The 17,045-nt window shown below is 43.5% G+C and overlaps 1 protein-coding gene across 1 annotated transcript; it reads left to right on the top strand.

Moving 5' to 3' along the window:
• The first annotated feature begins 8,826 nt into the window (after window positions 1-8,826).
• Window positions 8,827-16,210, top strand: LOC125542446 (endonuclease 2-like). The gene is made up of 7 exons (XM_048705492.1): window positions 8,827-9,223; window positions 12,264-12,368; window positions 12,450-12,589; window positions 12,688-12,780; window positions 15,462-15,529; window positions 15,636-15,709; window positions 15,817-16,210. Exons 1-7 carry the CDS (start codon window positions 8,926-8,928, stop codon window positions 15,945-15,947), a joined length of 909 nt encoding a protein of 302 aa, XP_048561449.1. The 5' UTR covers window positions 8,827-8,925; the 3' UTR covers window positions 15,948-16,210.
• The last annotated feature ends 835 nt before the right edge of the window (window positions 16,211-17,045 follow it).

Genomic DNA, 17,045 nt, shown 5'->3' with positions numbered 1-17,045 from the left:
ACTTGACTAGCTCATTAATCAAAGATGGTTATGTTTCCTAACCATAGACATGTGTTGTCATTTGATTAACGGGATCACATTATTAGGAGAATGATGTGATTGACATGACCCATTCCATTAGCTTAGCACCCGATCGTTTAGTATGTTGCTATTGCTTTCTTCATGACTTATACATGTTCCTATGACTATGAGATTATGCAACTCCCGTTTGCCGGAGGAACACTTTGTGTGCTACCAAACGTCACAATGTAACTGGGTGATTATAAAGGAGCTCTACAGGTGTCTCCAAAGGTAAATGTTGGGTTGGCGTATTTCGAGATTAGGATTTGTCACTCCGATTGTCAGAGAGGTATCTCTGGGCCCTCTCGGTAATGCACATCACATAAGCCTTGCAAGCATTGCAACTAATGAGTTAGTTGCGATATGATGTATTACGAAACGAGTAAAGAGACTTGCCGGTAACGAGATTGAACTAGGTATTGAGATACCGACGATCGAATCTCGGGCAAGTAACATACCGATGACAAAGGGAACAACGTATGTTGTTATGCGGTCTGACCGATAAAGATCTTCGTAGAATATGTAGGAGCCAATATGAGCATCCAGGTTCCACTATTTGCTATTGACTGGAGACATGTCTCGGTCATGTCTACATTGTTCTCGAACCCGTAGGGTCCGCACGCTTAAGGTTTCGATGACAGTTATATTATGAGTTTATGAGTTTTGATGTACCAAAGTTAGTTCGGAGTCCCAGATGTGATCACGGACATAACGAGGAGTCTTGAAATGGTCGAGACATAAAGATTGATATATTGGATGGCTATATTCGGACACCGGAAGTGTTCCGGGTGATTTTAGAGAAAATCGGAGTACCGGAGGGTTACCGGAACCCCCCCCCCCCCGGAGAAGTAATGGGCCATATGGGCCTTAGTGGAGAAAGAGAAGGGCAGCCAGGGTGGGCCGCGTGCCTCCTCCCCCCTGGTCCGAATTGGACTAGGAGAGGGGGGCGGCGCCCCCCTTTCCTTCTCCCTCCCCACTTCCTTCCCCCTCCTAGTAGGAGTCCTACTCCTACTAGGAGGAGGACTCCTCCTTGGCGCGCCTATAGGGCCGGCCGGCCTCCTCCCCTTTCTCCTTTATATACGGGGGCAGGGGGCACCCCTAGACACATAAGTTGATCCACGTGATCGTTTTCTTAGCCGTGTGCGGTGCCCCTTCCACCATAATCCTCGATAATATTGTAGCGGTGCTTAGGCGAAGCCATGCGACGGTAGAACATCAAGATCGTCACCACGCCATCGTGCTGACGGAACTCTTCCCCGACACTTTGCTGGATCGGAGTCCGGGGATCGTCATCGAGCTGAACGTGTGCTAAAACTCGGAGGTGCCGTAGTTTCGGTGCTTGATCGGTCGGGCCGTGAAGACGTACGACTACATCAACCGCGTTGTCATAACGCTTCCGCTGTCGGTCTACAAGGGTACGTAGATCACACTCTCCCCTCTCGTTGCTATGCATCACCATGATCTTGCATGTGCGTAGGAAATTTTTTGAAATTACTACGTTCCCTAACACAAGAGTAGATCTACCACGAGATCAGAGAGGCTAAACCCTAGAAGCTAGCCTATGGTATGATTGTATGTTATGGTTGTTGTTCTACGGACTAAAACCCTTCGGTTTATATAGACAACGGAGAGGGTTAGGGTTACACAAGGTCGGTTACAAAGGAGGAGATATACATATCCGTATTGCCTAGCTTGCCTTCCACGCCAAGTAGAGTCCCATCCAGACACGAGACGAAGTCTTCAATCTTGTATCTTCATAGTCTAACAGTCCGGCCGAAGGATATAATCCGGCTGTCCGGAGACCCACTAATCCAGGACTCCCTCAGGGACAAAGGGAATAAAGGGGAACTTCAAGAAGAACGGCAAGCAAGTTGCTGCTCAAGAAGAAGCCTAAGTCTGGACCTAAGCCTGAAACTAAGTGCTTCTACTACAAAGGGACTGGTCACTGGAAGCGGAACTACCCCAAGTATTTGGTGGATAAGAAGGATGGAAAAGTGAACAAATCTATATTCGATATACATGTTATTGATGTGTACTTTACTAGTGTTTATAGCAACCCCTCGGTATTTGATACTGGTTCAGTTGCTAAGAATAGTAACTCGAAACGGGAGTTGCAGAATGAACAGAGACTAGTTATGGGTGAAGTGACGATGTGTATTGGAAATGGTTCCAAGATTGATATGATCATCATTGCACACTCCCTATACTTTCGGGATTAGTGCTAAACCTAAAATAAATGTTATTTAGTGTTTGCGTTGAGCATGGATATGATTGGATCATGTTTATTGCAATACGGTTATTCATGTAAGTTAGATAATAATTGTTGTTCTGTTTACATGAATAAAACCTTCTATGGTCATACACCAAATGAAAATGGTTTGTTGGATCTCGATCGTGGTGATACACATTTTTATAATATTGAAGCCAAAATATGCAAAGTTAAAAATGATAGTGCAACTTATTTGTGGCACTGCCGTTTAGGTCATATTGGTGTAAAGCGCATGAAGAAAATCCATGCTGATGGGCTTTTGGAATCACTTGATTATGAATCAGTTGATGCTTGCGAACCATGCCTCATGGGCAAGATGACTAAGACTCCGTTCTCCGGAACAATGGAGCGAGCAACACATTTGTTGGAAATCATACATAATGATGTATGTGGTCCGATGAATATTGAGGCTCGCGGCAGGTATCATTGTTTTCTGATCTTCACAGATGATTTGAGCAGTTATGAGTATATCTACTTGATGAAACACAAGTCGGAAACATTTGAAAAGTTCAAAGAATTTTAGAGTGAAGTGGAGAATCATCATAACAAAAATAAAAGTTTCTACGATATGATCGCAGAAGTAAAATATTTCAGTTACGAGTTTGGCCTTCAGTTAAAACAATGTGAAATAGTTTCACTACTCACGCCACCTGGAACACCACAGTGTAATGGTGTGTCCAGATGTCGTAACCATACTTTATTAGATATGGTGCGATCTATGATGTCTCTTACCGATTTACCACTATCGTTTTGGGGTTATGCATTAGAGACAGCTACATTCATGTTAAATAGGGCACCATCTAAATCCGTTGAGACGACACCGTATGAACTATGGTTTGGCAAGAAACCTAAGCTGTCGTTTCTTAAAGTTTGAGGTTGCAATGCTTATGTGAAAAAGTTTCAACCTGATAAGCTCAAACCCAAATCGGAGAAGTGTGTCTTCATAGGATACCCAAAAGAAAATGTTGGGTACACCTTCTATCACAGATCCGAAGGCAAGTTATTAATTGTTGAGAATGGATCCTTTCTAGAGAAGGAGTTTCTCTCGAAAGAAGTGAGTGGGAGGAAAGTAGAACTTGATGAGGTAACTGTACCTGCTCCCTTATTGGAAAGTAGTTCATCACAGAAATCTATTCCTGTGACTACTACACCAATTAGTGAGGAAGCTAATGATGATGATCATGTAACTTCAGATCAAGTTACTACCGAACCTCGTAGGTAAACCAAAGTGAGATCCGCACCAGAGTGGTACGGTAATCCTGTTCTGGAGGTCATGTTACTTGACCATGACGAACCTACGAACTATGAGGAAGCGATGATGAGCCCAGATTCCGCGAAATGGCTTGAGGCCATGAAATCTGAGATGAGATCCATGTATGAGAACAAAGTATGGACTTTGATTGACTTGCCCATTGATCGGCGAGCCATTGAGATTAAATGGATCTTCAAGAGGAAGACGGATGCTGATAGTAGTGTTACTATCTACAAAGCTAGAATTGTCGCAAAAGGTTTTTGACAAGTTCAAGGTGTTCACTACGATGAGAGTTTCTCACTCGTATCTATGCTTAAGTCTGTCCGAATCATGTTAGCAATTGCCGCATTTTATGAAATCTGGCAAATGGATAAACAAAATTGCATTCCTTAATGGATTTATTAAAGAAGAGTTGTATATGATGCAACCAGAATGTTTTGTCAATCCTAAAGATGCTAACAAAATATGCAAGCTCCAGTGATCCATCTATGGACTGGTGCAAGCATCTTAGAGTTGGAATATACGCTTTGATAAGTTGATCAAAGCATATAGTTTTATACAGACTTACAGTGAAGCCTGTATTTACAAGAAAGTGAGTGAGAGCACTACAACATTTATGATAAGTATATGTGAATGACATATTGTTGATCGGAGATAATGTAGAATTATTCTGCAAAGCATAAAGGAGTGTTTGAAAAGAGTTTTTCAAAGAAAGACCTCGATGAAGCTGCTTACATATTGAGCATCAAGATCTATAGAGATAGATCAAGACGCTTGATAAGTTTTTCAATGAGTACATACCTTGACAAGATTTTGAAGTAGTTCAAAATGGAACAAGTCAAAGAATTTTTTTTTGCCTGTGTTACAAGGTGTGAAACTGAGTAAGACTCAAAGCCCGACCACGGCAGAAGATAGAAAGAGAATGAAAGTCATTCCCTATGCCTTGGCCATAGGTTCTATAAAATATGCCATGCTATGTACCAGATCTATTGTATACCCTACAATGATTTTGGCAAGGGAGTACAATAGTGATCTAGGAGTAGATCACTGGACAACAGTTAAAATTATCCTTAGTGAAATAAGGATATGTTTCTCGATTATGGAAGTGACAAAAAGGTTCGTCATAAAGGGTTGCGTCGATGCAAATTTCGACACTGATCCAGATGACTCTAAGTCTCAATCTGGATACATATTGAAAGTGGGAGCAATTAGCTAGAGTAGCTCCGTGCAGAGCATTATTGACATAGAAATTTGCAAAATACATACGGATCTGAATGTTGCAGACCCATTGACTAAACTTCTCTCACAAGCAAAACATGATCACACCTTAGTACTGTTTGGGTGTTAATCACATGGCGATGTGAACTAGATTATTGACCCATTCTGTTAGCTTAGCACTTGATTGTTTAGTTTGTTGCTATTGCTTTCTTCATGACTTATACATGTTCCTATGACTATGAGATTATGCAACTCCTGTTTACCGGAGGAACACTTTGTGTGCCACCAAACGTCACAACGTATCTGGATGATTATAAAGGTGCTCTACAGGTGTCTCCGAAGGTACTTGTTGGGTTGGCGTATTTCAAGATTAGGATTTGTCACTCCGATTGTCGAAGAGGTATCTCTGGGCCCACTCGGTAATGCATATCACTATAAGCCTTCCAAGCATTGCAACTAATGAGTTAGTTGCGGGATGATGTATTATGGAACGAGTAAAGAGACTTGCCGGTAACGAGATTGAACTAGGTATTGAGATACCGACGATCGAATATCGGGCAAGTAACATACTGATGACAAAGGAAACAACATATGTTGTTATGCAGTTTGACCGATAAAGATCTTCGTAGAATATGTAGGAGCCAATATGAGCATCCAGGTTCCGCTATTGGTTATTGACCAGAGACGTGTCTCGGTCATGTCTACATAGTTCTCGAACCTGTAGGGTCCGCACGCTTAAAGTTCGATGATGGTTATATTATGAGTTTATGTGTTTTGATGTACCGAAGGAAGTTCGGAGTCCCGGATGAGATTGGGGACATGACGAGGAGTCTCGAAATGGTTGAGACGTAAAGATCGATATATTGGACGACTATATTCGGACATCGGAAAGGTTCCGAGTGATTCGGCTATTTATCGGAGTACCGGAGAGGTACGGGAATTCGCCGGGGAGTGTATGAGCCTTATTAGGCTTTAGGGGAAAGAGAGAGAGGCAGGCGTTGCGCCCCCTCCTTCCTTCTCTTCTCTTTTCCCTTTCCTTCTCTCCTACTCCTACTACTTGGAAGGGCTCCTAGTTCTACTAGGAAAGGGGGAATCCTACTCCCGATGGGAGTAGGACTCCCCTAGGGCGCGCCATAGAGAGGGCCGGCCCCTCCCCTCCTCCACTCCTTTATATACATGGCCAGGGGGCACCCCATAGACACAACAATTGATCTCTTGATCTCTTAGCCGTGTGCGGTGCCCCCCTCCACCATAATCCACCTCGATCATATCGTAGCGGTGCTTAGGCGAAGCCCTGCGTCGGTAGAACATCATCATCGTCACCACGCCGTCGTGCTGACGAAACTCTCCCTCAACACTCGGCTGGATCGGAGTTCGAGGAACGTCATCGAGTTGAACGTGTGCAGAACTCAGAGGTGCCGTACGTTCGGTACTTGATCGGTCGGATCGTGAAGATGTACGACTACATCAACCGCGTTGTGCTAACGCTTCCGCTTTCGGTCTACGAGGATACGTGGACACACTCTCCCTTCCCGTTGCTATGCATCACCATGATCTTGCGTGTGCGTAGGAAACTTTTTAAAATTACTATGTTCCCCAACAAGTTTTTCCGCAAAAAAAATAGCCTCGAAAAACGCATTAGACCCTAATATAGAAAGAGGGAGTATGTAGTATCTATCAAATTGAAGAGTATATATGCGTACTATGTAGTATATAAGAATGTTTACGTAGTATATATATATATATATATATATATATATATATATATATATATATTACTTTTTAGGTAGTATGTATCGTTTTTTAAGTGTGCTTCTTTTTACGTACAAATATGTATATATTTTAAAAATATAATAAAAATTATGGGCCAACTTGCAAACTTCATATAACTCACTTTGAACTATCTTATATATAGTATATTAACATATTTAAGATGATAAAGTATTATATATAGTGCCACATGGTAGTATTTGAGACATGTGAGATGACCACTCCTAGGTGATAAAATGAATTTTTCCTATATATATACCTAACAATAAAAGAATTATTGCTTCTGGCCGTACATCACCGAAATTGTCCCTAAAATTACAAAATACTACCCACCGGGGCCATCTATAAGTGATAAAAAAAAGTTTCACACATGGGAATGCAACTAGGCCGGCCCATGCCCTCCTATACCGTGATTTGCGCGCTGGGACAAAAGGAAGCGCACCAGTTTGGGTTGACCCATGTCCTGATGGCATGTTTTTGTGTTTACCTTTTCCCTCCTTGTTTCTTCCACTTTAAATAATTTGAGACTTCAAAAATGATTCGAAAATTAAAAAATATGAATTTTGAAATAAAATATTTAATAATTCATAGATGATTGTGGGCTCGGAAAATGTTCGTGGTTTTTAAAAAATGTTTACATATTCAAAAAAGTTCACAGTTTTGAAAAACAATGTTTAGGAAACTAAAATTATGATTTTTTTAAGTTCATGTATTAAAAAATGTTAATCAAAATGAAAAAAAAATCGCCAATACAAAAAATGTTCATGAATAGAAAAATATCCTCAGAATTCAAAAACTGTTTGTGACTTACAAAATAGTTTATTGATTCATAAAATGTTCGCTGATTAAAAAAATGATCATGCATTTTGAAAATTGTTTGTTAAATCAAAAAAATGTTTGTGAATTTCACAAATTGTTCCACCAAATTTTCAGAAAAATTGTTGATTCTAGAAATATTCGTCTATTCAAGAAAAATGTTTTAAAAATGATCACAATTTTTAAAATATTTTCGAAAACAGTATAAAACGTTCATGAATTCAAAAAATGTTCATGATTTTAGAAAATATTCGAAATATGTGAAAATGTTCAAGAATTTAAAAAAATCACAAATTCAGATATGTTCAGTGATTTTCAAAAATTGCTCACGATATCACGAAAATGAGAGTGATGGTGTATCTTGGTGATGCAGCAAAATATGGTCATGGCCATTGGAGATTATGATATTTTCTATTTCTCGTTGCAATGCACGGCTTGTTATAGAATAATAATAATAATGTACGTCGTATAAATTAGAGACTGTGGTTCTTAGGTGACGTCATGCACCCGTTGGTTGGATGTTAGTTCTGTCACTGCATGTAGTAATCATTTATCGTTTGGGTTTCATGGAGGGGTTACATGGAAGGGATTGGTCTATCAGACAGCCTAACGTGACGACCAAAAGATAAAGTAGACATAGCTTTAACCATGCTATGAGCTTCAACATTCATTCACGGTTCTCGTGAATAATTTTAGCCTCCACATTATCTTGCATCTTTATATTTATGGCCGTGCTACATGTTAGCCGACTGGTCCTTTGAAAAGAGATCAGCCGGGTCACGAACCGTTGGATTCAATACAAAATAGCAGTTAGATTCGGCCGATGAGGTATGCAACAAAGATTATGTTGCAGAAACTTATGCAACAGAGATAATGTTGCGGAAACCTTTGCGACCGAGGTGAGGCAATGTTGTAGAATTATTATTTTGTCTTCACCTCGTAACATAGGTGATATTGCGAAAGAAAAGTTTCGCAGCATGGATGATGTTGCCTTTTTTTTTGTTGCATTGAATAGAGTTGGCCAGGGGTGAAGTGGTGGTGGTTGTCGGTGGTCGAAGGGGCCGGCGGCCATGGATGGGGCTGGAGCTCGGGGCCAAACCGAGGAGGAGGCACAGGGCCTGTGAACAAGGGAGCAAGAGCTGACACGGTGAGTGAGGCGCAACCTCATCCCGACCTCGTCTGCAACCTCATCCCGTCGCCCCTGTAGCCTTATCCATCCGTCTCGAGAGAAGATTGGGGAGGGAAAGGAAACCATTAGTCTGGTTCAGTTGTCACCTTGTGCAGCCAGCCACATTTTTCGCCTTTCCCTTATCTTTGCATCGTGTATGATTGATGATGTGGATGTCGTCCTTCCTTGTCCGATCCAGGGCCCAAATCTAGCCACAGAGAGAGACCCCAACGACGACGCTACGTTGTTACCCCGTGGCCGGCGAGACCCCGAGAATTACATAAAGGCAGCCCAAGCCCGCAGAGCAGAGGCACCCAGCTCCTCCCCTGCTCCCGTCGTCCGCCAAAGAAGCAAGCAGCAGAGCAGAGGGAGATGGCGGCACCTCGCCCGCATCCGCTGCTGCTCCTTCTCCTCGTGGCGCTGCTGGCCGCCTCCGCGCCCCGCCGTGCCGACGCCTGGGGCAAGGAGGGCCACATCATGGTCTGCAAGATCGCCGAGAAGTACCTGTCGGAGGAGGCGGCGGCGGCGGTGCAGGAGCTGCTGCCGGAGTCGGCCGGCGGAGAGCTATCGACGATGTGCCCGTGGGCGGACACCATGCGCTTCCGCTACCACTGGGCCAGCCCGCTCCACTACGCCAACACCCCCAACGTCTGCAACTTCAAGTCCTCACGTCAGTTCTCTTCTCCCTCGCCTCTGCCTGCCTTTCTTTCTACTTCAGTTACTCGTTTCTCGTAGTATAAACCGAACAGAGTTTATTCACGCGCCATTAGTAGTATACTCACCCCGTTTCTAAATATAAGTCTTTTTTAAACATTTCAAATGGAATACAACATACGGATGTATGTAGACATATTTTAAAGTGTAGATTGACTCATTTTGCTCCATGTCTAGTCACTTGTTGAAATTTTTAGGAAAACTTATATTGAGAAACTGAGGGAGTATATAGCACTGCATGTTAAACCAGCAAGAAAATGTTTTTCCCTCGCAAAAAAAAAGCAAGAAAGTGTTTTTATTTTATTTTCTGACAACACATGTAGAGTTCAATAAAAAATACACACGTCCCTATGAAACCAACGGTTTTGCTATTGAACAAATGTCTAGAATTATTTATTGTAAGTCAATTATGTATGCGCCTGCCCTTTTTCGCATGGAAATATTGAAATTGTCTTTAAATCTTACTTGATTTTTCTATCTCACGTTCTACTTTGTAAGTCTTTTGATCAACACCCAGCCGTTCTTTATCATAACCTATAACTTCATATATACTAACCGGCAGACTAGAAGTGCAGTAACATTATCTCGAAAAAAAGCGCAGTAATATCATAGTAAATGTTTGTTTCGTTTTAATTTTTGGTAAAGAAGCATGTTGTGTTGCCATCAAACTTGCAAAGTTAGTCCAACAAATGTGCAGTTTTAGAGGGTCGAGATTTACAAAGGAAAAAAAAACATCGACATACAATTAGCAAAATGGCAAAAAAAAAACTAAAACAAAGAAAATGCACTAATATTGTTGAGAAATACGGAAGAATGTACGACCGGAAGGGGGGGGGGGGGGGGGGGGGGGGGGGGGGGGCGTTAGCTAAAAGCAAAAGGAAAAATATACACATTTTGTATACAACATAAAGTAATATAAACAATCTTAGTAGTGCTCCCTCCGTTCATTCATGGACATAAAGATGTTTTAGTAACTTTTTTTAATTGGATGTGCATAGACACGTTTTAGTGTGTTTGTTCATTCATTTCTGCGAGTATGTAGTTCATATTGAAATATTCAAAATATATTATATTTGTGAACGAAGGGGTACCATATAAGAAGAAATGATTTTTTGAGATAAGATTGGCTATATGTATGAGGGAGGTATCGGCAGATCCTTTGCTTGCACATCCCGACCGCATATGCTAGCTCACGATCCGGGACCGACCGACCGGCGATGTTGCTTGTTGGAGAGGGTGAGATTAATTACGTAGTTTGCTTGCTTCACACACACACACACACACACACGCACACACACACACACACACACACACACGATTCCATCCACACCGCTCCGCCGAACAGGTCGTTTTCCTCATCCTCATATCACTTGAATAGCTGCACGTGGGCAAATGAGGCCGGTCTGCTGCTATCTGATCTGATCTGGCGATGACAAAATGTCGCTGTAACAAATATAAGTACTTGTTATCTTCCCCACGCGCATGTGGCCTTGCCCACGGCCACGACGCCAGCGACAGCAATCGCAGTGACAATCACATGGATGATGATGAATGTGTCCACATATTATCCTATTATTGCATGTGTTGCAACGTGAGGCGCACAATTACTGCATATGTTACATGTGGACGTGGTCGTCCAAATGAACAAATAATCTGATGTCGCGACGACTAGACCAGGGAGTGAAATAAAAAAAATACAAGATGTTTTTAGACGCTATTTTAAATAATACATTTTCAATTAATTTGCATAAATATTACGCCGATATTTTTATTTTTAAAAATAATACATCGCCTAGTCGGCCCACTGTAGGCCGATTGGCTTGCTGCGAACCAATTAGTTCCAGTCGGCTTGCTGCGGGCCGACTAGGTGCATATGGCCATTTTTATTTTTCTGTTTTTGGTTTTAGTTGTTGTTTTCTATTTATTCTATCTATCAAATGAATCTGGTTTGTGTTGAAACTTTTTGCATAAATTACTAGCAATATTAACAAGCCATATCTAAATTTTCATAATTTTTGGAAAACAACATATTTACAATTGTATTAGATAGCTCCTGGTGAATATAGATAGGATTTAAATTTATCTATACAAATTGATTTTCTTTTATTTTATAGATGTTAAAATATCTAGGAGAATAGTTTGAAATTTTCTATGAAACAATTTGAGAATACTTTTTTGGCTTATGAAACAATTTGAAACAATTTTTGTGAAACAATTTGAGGAAAATTATTTTTTGGCTTATGAAACAATGTGAGAATACTTTTTTGGCTTATGTTCCTCAAATCGTTTCACAAAAATTGTTTCATAAGCAAAAAAAAAATTCCTCGAATTGTTTCACAAAAAAAATTTAAACTATTCTCCTCAATATTTTAATATTTATAAAAAAATCCAATTTGGATAAATAAATTTAAACCCTATCTATATTCACCAGGAGCTATCAAATACAAATGTAAATATGTGGTTTTTCAAAAATTATGAAAATTTATATGTGGCATGTTAATATTGCTAGTAATTTATGCAAAAAGTTTCAACACAAACCAGATTCATTTGATAGCTAGAATAAATAGAAAACAACAACTAAAACCAAAAACAGAAAAGGAAAAATGGCCACAAGCACCTAGTCGGCCCATCACGGGCTGATTGGCGTCCAGTGGTGGGCCGACTGGAAGCCCATCACGGGCTGAAAGTCGGCCCAATTAGTCACAGCCGGCTTGCTGCGGGCCGACTGGAAGCCGATCGGCCTGTGGTGGGCCGACTAGGTCCAATCAGCCTGCAGCAGGCCGATGGTGTATTATTTTTGAAAATAAATATATAGTCGTAATATTTATACTAATTAATTTAAAAAATGTATTATTTAAAAAATTAGCTTTTTAGACAGTGTAGTAGCTAGCAGAGACTGACACTGACTGCGAGAACCGCCGGGCCCGGGCGGGCACAATTGTTATGACCGTTGAGCATCAACCAAGCGTGATTTCATGTGGCTGGGTAAATTTCAGGGGACTGCCACAACTCTCGCGGGCAACAGGGGATGTGCGTCGTCGGGGCCATCAACAACTACACGGACCAGCTCTACACCTACGGGGACTCCCCCAAGAGTTCATGTAAGTGCCATGAGCTTACTTCCTGTCAGAACACGCAATAATTCTGATTTCTTAACAACATTGGCTCGCATCGAAACGCAGACAACCTGACGGAGAGCCTGATGTTCCTGGCACACTTCGTGGGCGACGTGCACCAGCCGCTGCACGTCGGCTACGAGGAGGACGAGGGCGGCAACACCATCATGGTGCGCTGGTACCGCAGGAAGGCCAACCTCCACCACGTACGTGTATCCCTGCCACACAGGAGTCGTGTTCATCAGAGCTGGTATGGTTTCTGGTCTGGACTGAACTTCTCGGAGTGTTTGGTGTGTGTTGGCAGGTGTGGGACGTTAGCATCATCGACACGGTGATGAAGGACTTCTACAACAAGAGTCTGGACACCATGGTGGGCGCCCTCCAGACGAACCTAACGGTGAGCACACCACTAGACTGCCAACAACTCAAAATACTGCCGGCCGCTCTCTTGTGTTTCTAATTGTTAGAAGGGAGAGATGGATTTGGTGTAATTATTGTTGATTGTATTGCTTGAGCCTCGTGGGCATATATATAGCAGTATAAAGACCAACTTCAAGTACAAGACAAGGCAGGACCAAATCCTAGTCTATTATATACTTTCTAATAATCCTTATACTCAATATCCCCCGGCAGTCACAACGGTAGCGAGGCAGACGATAAGACTGGAGAAGAATCTGAAGGTAAGCCAACAGACACCCCCCCCCCCACCCCACCCCTAGTCGTAACGACCGATGCATCACGGAGCCGTGGCTGGAGTGAAAACCGACGAGGTTGCTCAAGTAGGCGGTAGCCCTTTGTGACGTTTGTCGATGTAGCCGAGAGCATGGGTGGTGAAGCCGTGATTGAGGTAGCCGTGCGAAGAATACCGTGGTCGATGTCGAGTCGGGGTAGCTGGTGTCGAGGAAGTCGCCGTGGAGTCACGGGCGCAAGGGGGCGCCGAGTTAGCATGGGCGCAGTGGTGTCAAAGTAGGGGTGCGCTAGGAAGAAAACATTGTTGACGACGCATTGCGCCGGCACCAGGCTTGCCAGGCCCGGGGACACGTCGTGGACGAAGGCACGCGGTGGTGTTGCCAACACCGGACATGCGTAGACTGGGACTTGCACGAGCCATACGCCATGTCGAAGAAGTCGGAGAGGCCAGCAAAGAATGACTCGACGACGGTTGCGGGCCAATCGACGCGGGGCCAATGTCGCCCGCGGTTGTCGAAGTAAATGAAGCGGTCGGGGTAGATGACAGCGACGCTGGCGACGGACTGGAGCTGGACGAAGACAAATGGGGTGGACGGGCGGCTGCGGCGGCTACGGGGGTAGCGGCGGCAGCGGCCGAAGAAGAGCGGCGGCGGCGGCGGCTAGGTTAGAGGCGTGGTGGCGATGCTCGAAGTAGGCGAAGAATCCTGACAGCGTGACGAAGACCGGCGCAGACAATGGCGTTCTCGCGCCAAGGGAGACGACGCGGCGCATACCACGGGAAGTTGGCGTGCGGGAACGGCGAAGTGGACCACGGGCCGCGGCGCTAGGGCCCGAAGGGGCGACGTAGCGGCGGCAGGCGGGTCGGGGCGACGGTGGGGACCGCAGGCCGCGACGCTGCGGCCCGAAAGGGCGACGCAACGGCGGTTCGTGAATCGGTGCAGCCGCGGGGACGGCCTTAGGACAGCGGCGTGGACCGCGTGCCACGCTCGCTATGACCGGATGGGATGACGTAGCGACGGCGCGAGGGTCGGTGCAGCCACGGGACGGCCTGGAGCGTATGCCTCGGGGTGGTTGGGACCGCGGACCGCGACACTATGGTCCGAAGGGGTAACGTAGCGGTGACGCAGGTCGGTGCAGCAGGGAAAAAACCACGGGACGGCGGCGCTGCGGCCTGATGGGATGACGCAGCAGCAACCCGTTGCTCAATTGATGGAGGTGCATGCTGAATTCGGGACGGTCTTCACGACGCCTGCGAAGGCGCGACACCAACGGACCAGGTCAATCACACGGTGTAGATGAGGCATGTATACAACTGATCAGACCAAACATGCTATGAAGATGGAGTGACTGGACGCGAAGACGGAGACGACGGGTTCTGCAGCGGTCGCGTCACATGAGCATGCAACTAAGCAACGACCACACGTGCTGGACAGGAAGTTGATTTGTACGTATATACAAACAATCAGCCAACGTGCACACAACACGGATCGGGCTAGCGCAACGCACGCCATGCGAGCAAAGCCGGTGCACCCACGCACGTATGTCCCGTCCGATCCTGCTTGAAGTGGATGGAGGTTGACTTGATGTAGGATCCCTGATCGGATCAAGGCGACGACTGTCAGCGCATACCGACAGGCGGACGGAGGCGTGGACAGCGGCCGTTCCGGGCCTCAGCGTAGCACGCAAGGCCTGTGAGTCGGAGAAGACGCTAGTGTAGTCGATGCCGAAGTCGGAGTGGAGGCGCGCGAGGGTCGACGATGACGGCGGGCGACATAAATCGATTTTAAATTGAAAAACCAAAAAATAGGCACCGATCAAAACGATCGGCGAGAGAAACCCGAAGCAAAGGATCGGGAAAAAGACTTTAGGGCAGCCGGTCAACACGACCAGCGGACGAAACCTAGGTACGGCGGCGTGGCCCCCGGCGGCGGTCATGTAGACCGACCGCCCCGGAGGCGCCGCGCGGGTGCGGAAGCGGCGGCGGCTAGGGTTTAGGATCGATTAGGTTAATACCATGTTAGAAGGGAGAGAGAGATTTGATGAAATTATTGTTGATTGTATTGCTTGAGCCTCGTGTGCATATATATACAGGAGTACAAAGACTAATTTGAAGTACTCCCTCCGTCCTGAAATATTTGTCGGGGAAATGGATAAAATTGGATGTATCTATAACTAAAATACGTCTAGGTTCATCCATTTCTCCGACAAGTATTTCAGGATGGAGGGAGTACAAGACAAGACAGGACCAAATCCTAATCTATCCTATACTTTCTAATAATCCTTATACTCAATATATAGGGTTATGGGCGATTTGCCCGCGCGTTTAGTAATAAAGCCATGTTGTTTTCAAAAAAAAACACTAATGCTAATGCTAGCCGTGAACTGCAGGAAGGATGGTCCGACGATGTCGGCCACTGGGAGAACTGCGCCAACAAAAGGGCGACCTGCGCAAATGAGTAGGATTCATATCCAAACACTTGCACTTTCTTTCAGTTCATGTCCTGTGTGCAACTAATTTGATCACAATATTTGACATGGTATGGCACCGAATCCACGTTGCAGCTACGCGATCGAGAGCATACACTTGTCCTGCAACTACGCCTACAAGGATGTGGTGCAGAACATTACCCTCGGAGGTACGTGATTATGTGTCCACATTCACAGCAGTGCTTGTGAGTTCTGCCTGGCTAGAGTACATGCAGCGCTAATGCATGGATGGTTACCCAACTCTTCCGAAATGCAGATGATTATTACTTCACCCGCTACCCGGTCGTGGAGAAGAGACTAGCACAGGCCGGCGTCAGACTCGCGCTGATACTCAACCGTATATTCGACAAGAAGAAAGCAGATACCATGCCGTTATACGTACAGTAAAAGAGCTATACTTTGTACATGAAGTGTATACATACGGGGCTGCAAGGTATTGTAGCTGCCGTTGCCACGCCAGTTTCTCATAAATTACCGCTTCAATAAGTTTGCCATTCTGTAATAAGAGTCACAAAGCCTTGGCACAGCACCCAGAAATTCAATTGTTGTGAAGTTGTAATATAATTCAACCGTCTATAATAGACTATTTGCTTGAACAATAATAGCCAATCCACAAGTGAAGTTCAGAGCCACGTTTTATTTCCTCTCAACTTCTTTCATTCCTTTACGTTTGTGCGCCGCTGTTTATCTGTGACCCGATATAAATTACTTGTGCATTTCTTCGTAACAGGACTCAGATAGTACAAATCAGCTGATCTAGCCTTCTATGATCCATGGTGGCGAGTACATTCAATTTCCTGAGCAAATTCCAATAGGATGGGTGGAAATAATAAATGTGAAATCAATATGGAACAAATGGTGCACCAAATTAATTTTATTCATATATCTCAATTCCAAATTAATTTAATTTTTTGCCAAATGGTGCACCAAATTTAATTTTATTCAAATTTCAAAAAACGTTCAACAATTTGAAAAAAAAGGGATTTCATGAACTTTCCATGATTTAAAGTTGTTTATGAATTCAAAAAATCATGAATTTTAAAAAATATTCCTGAATTAAAAAACTATTCACAATAATTGCTCACGAATTCTAAAAGAAGTTCTTCAATTCAAGAATTTTCATGAATTTAAAAAAAGTTTGTTGATTAAAAAATGTTTGCAAATTTCAAAAAACATTGCCGATTCAAAAACGTTCATGAATTTCAGAAATTGTTTCTAAATTCTAAAAAATGTTCATTCAAAAACAAATCGTGAATTTCTAAAACAATTATTATTTTAAAAATAATTCTTACTTTCTAAAAAATTCTATAATATTTAAAATTTTATTCGGAAATTTTAACGAACATGAAATTCAATTGTTGTGAAGTTGTAATATAATTCAACCGTCTATAATAGACTGTTTGCTTGAACAATAATAACCAATCTACAAGTGAAGTTCAAAGCCACGTTTTATTTTCTCTCAACTTCTTTCATTCCTTTACATTT

The sequence above is a fragment of the Triticum urartu genome, chromosome 3 (genome assembly GCF_003073215.2).
Source record: "Triticum urartu cultivar G1812 chromosome 3, Tu2.1, whole genome shotgun sequence".
Taxonomy (NCBI): domain Eukaryota; kingdom Viridiplantae; phylum Streptophyta; class Magnoliopsida; order Poales; family Poaceae; genus Triticum; species Triticum urartu.
This window is presented reverse-complemented; position numbering and strand designations above follow the sequence as displayed.

Coding starts and splice junctions, on each gene's coding strand:
- LOC125542446 (XM_048705492.1), top strand. CDS start 8,926: ATGGCGGCACCTCGCCCGCATCCGCTGCTGCTCCTTCTCCTCGTGGCG. Junction 9,224..12,263: donor CTGCAACTTCAAGTCCTCAC/GTCAGTTCTCTT, acceptor GGTAAATTTCAG/GGGACTGCCACAACTCTCGC. Junction 15,530..15,635: donor AGGGCGACCTGCGCAAATGA/GTAGGATTCATA, acceptor TCCACGTTGCAG/CTACGCGATCGAGAGCATAC.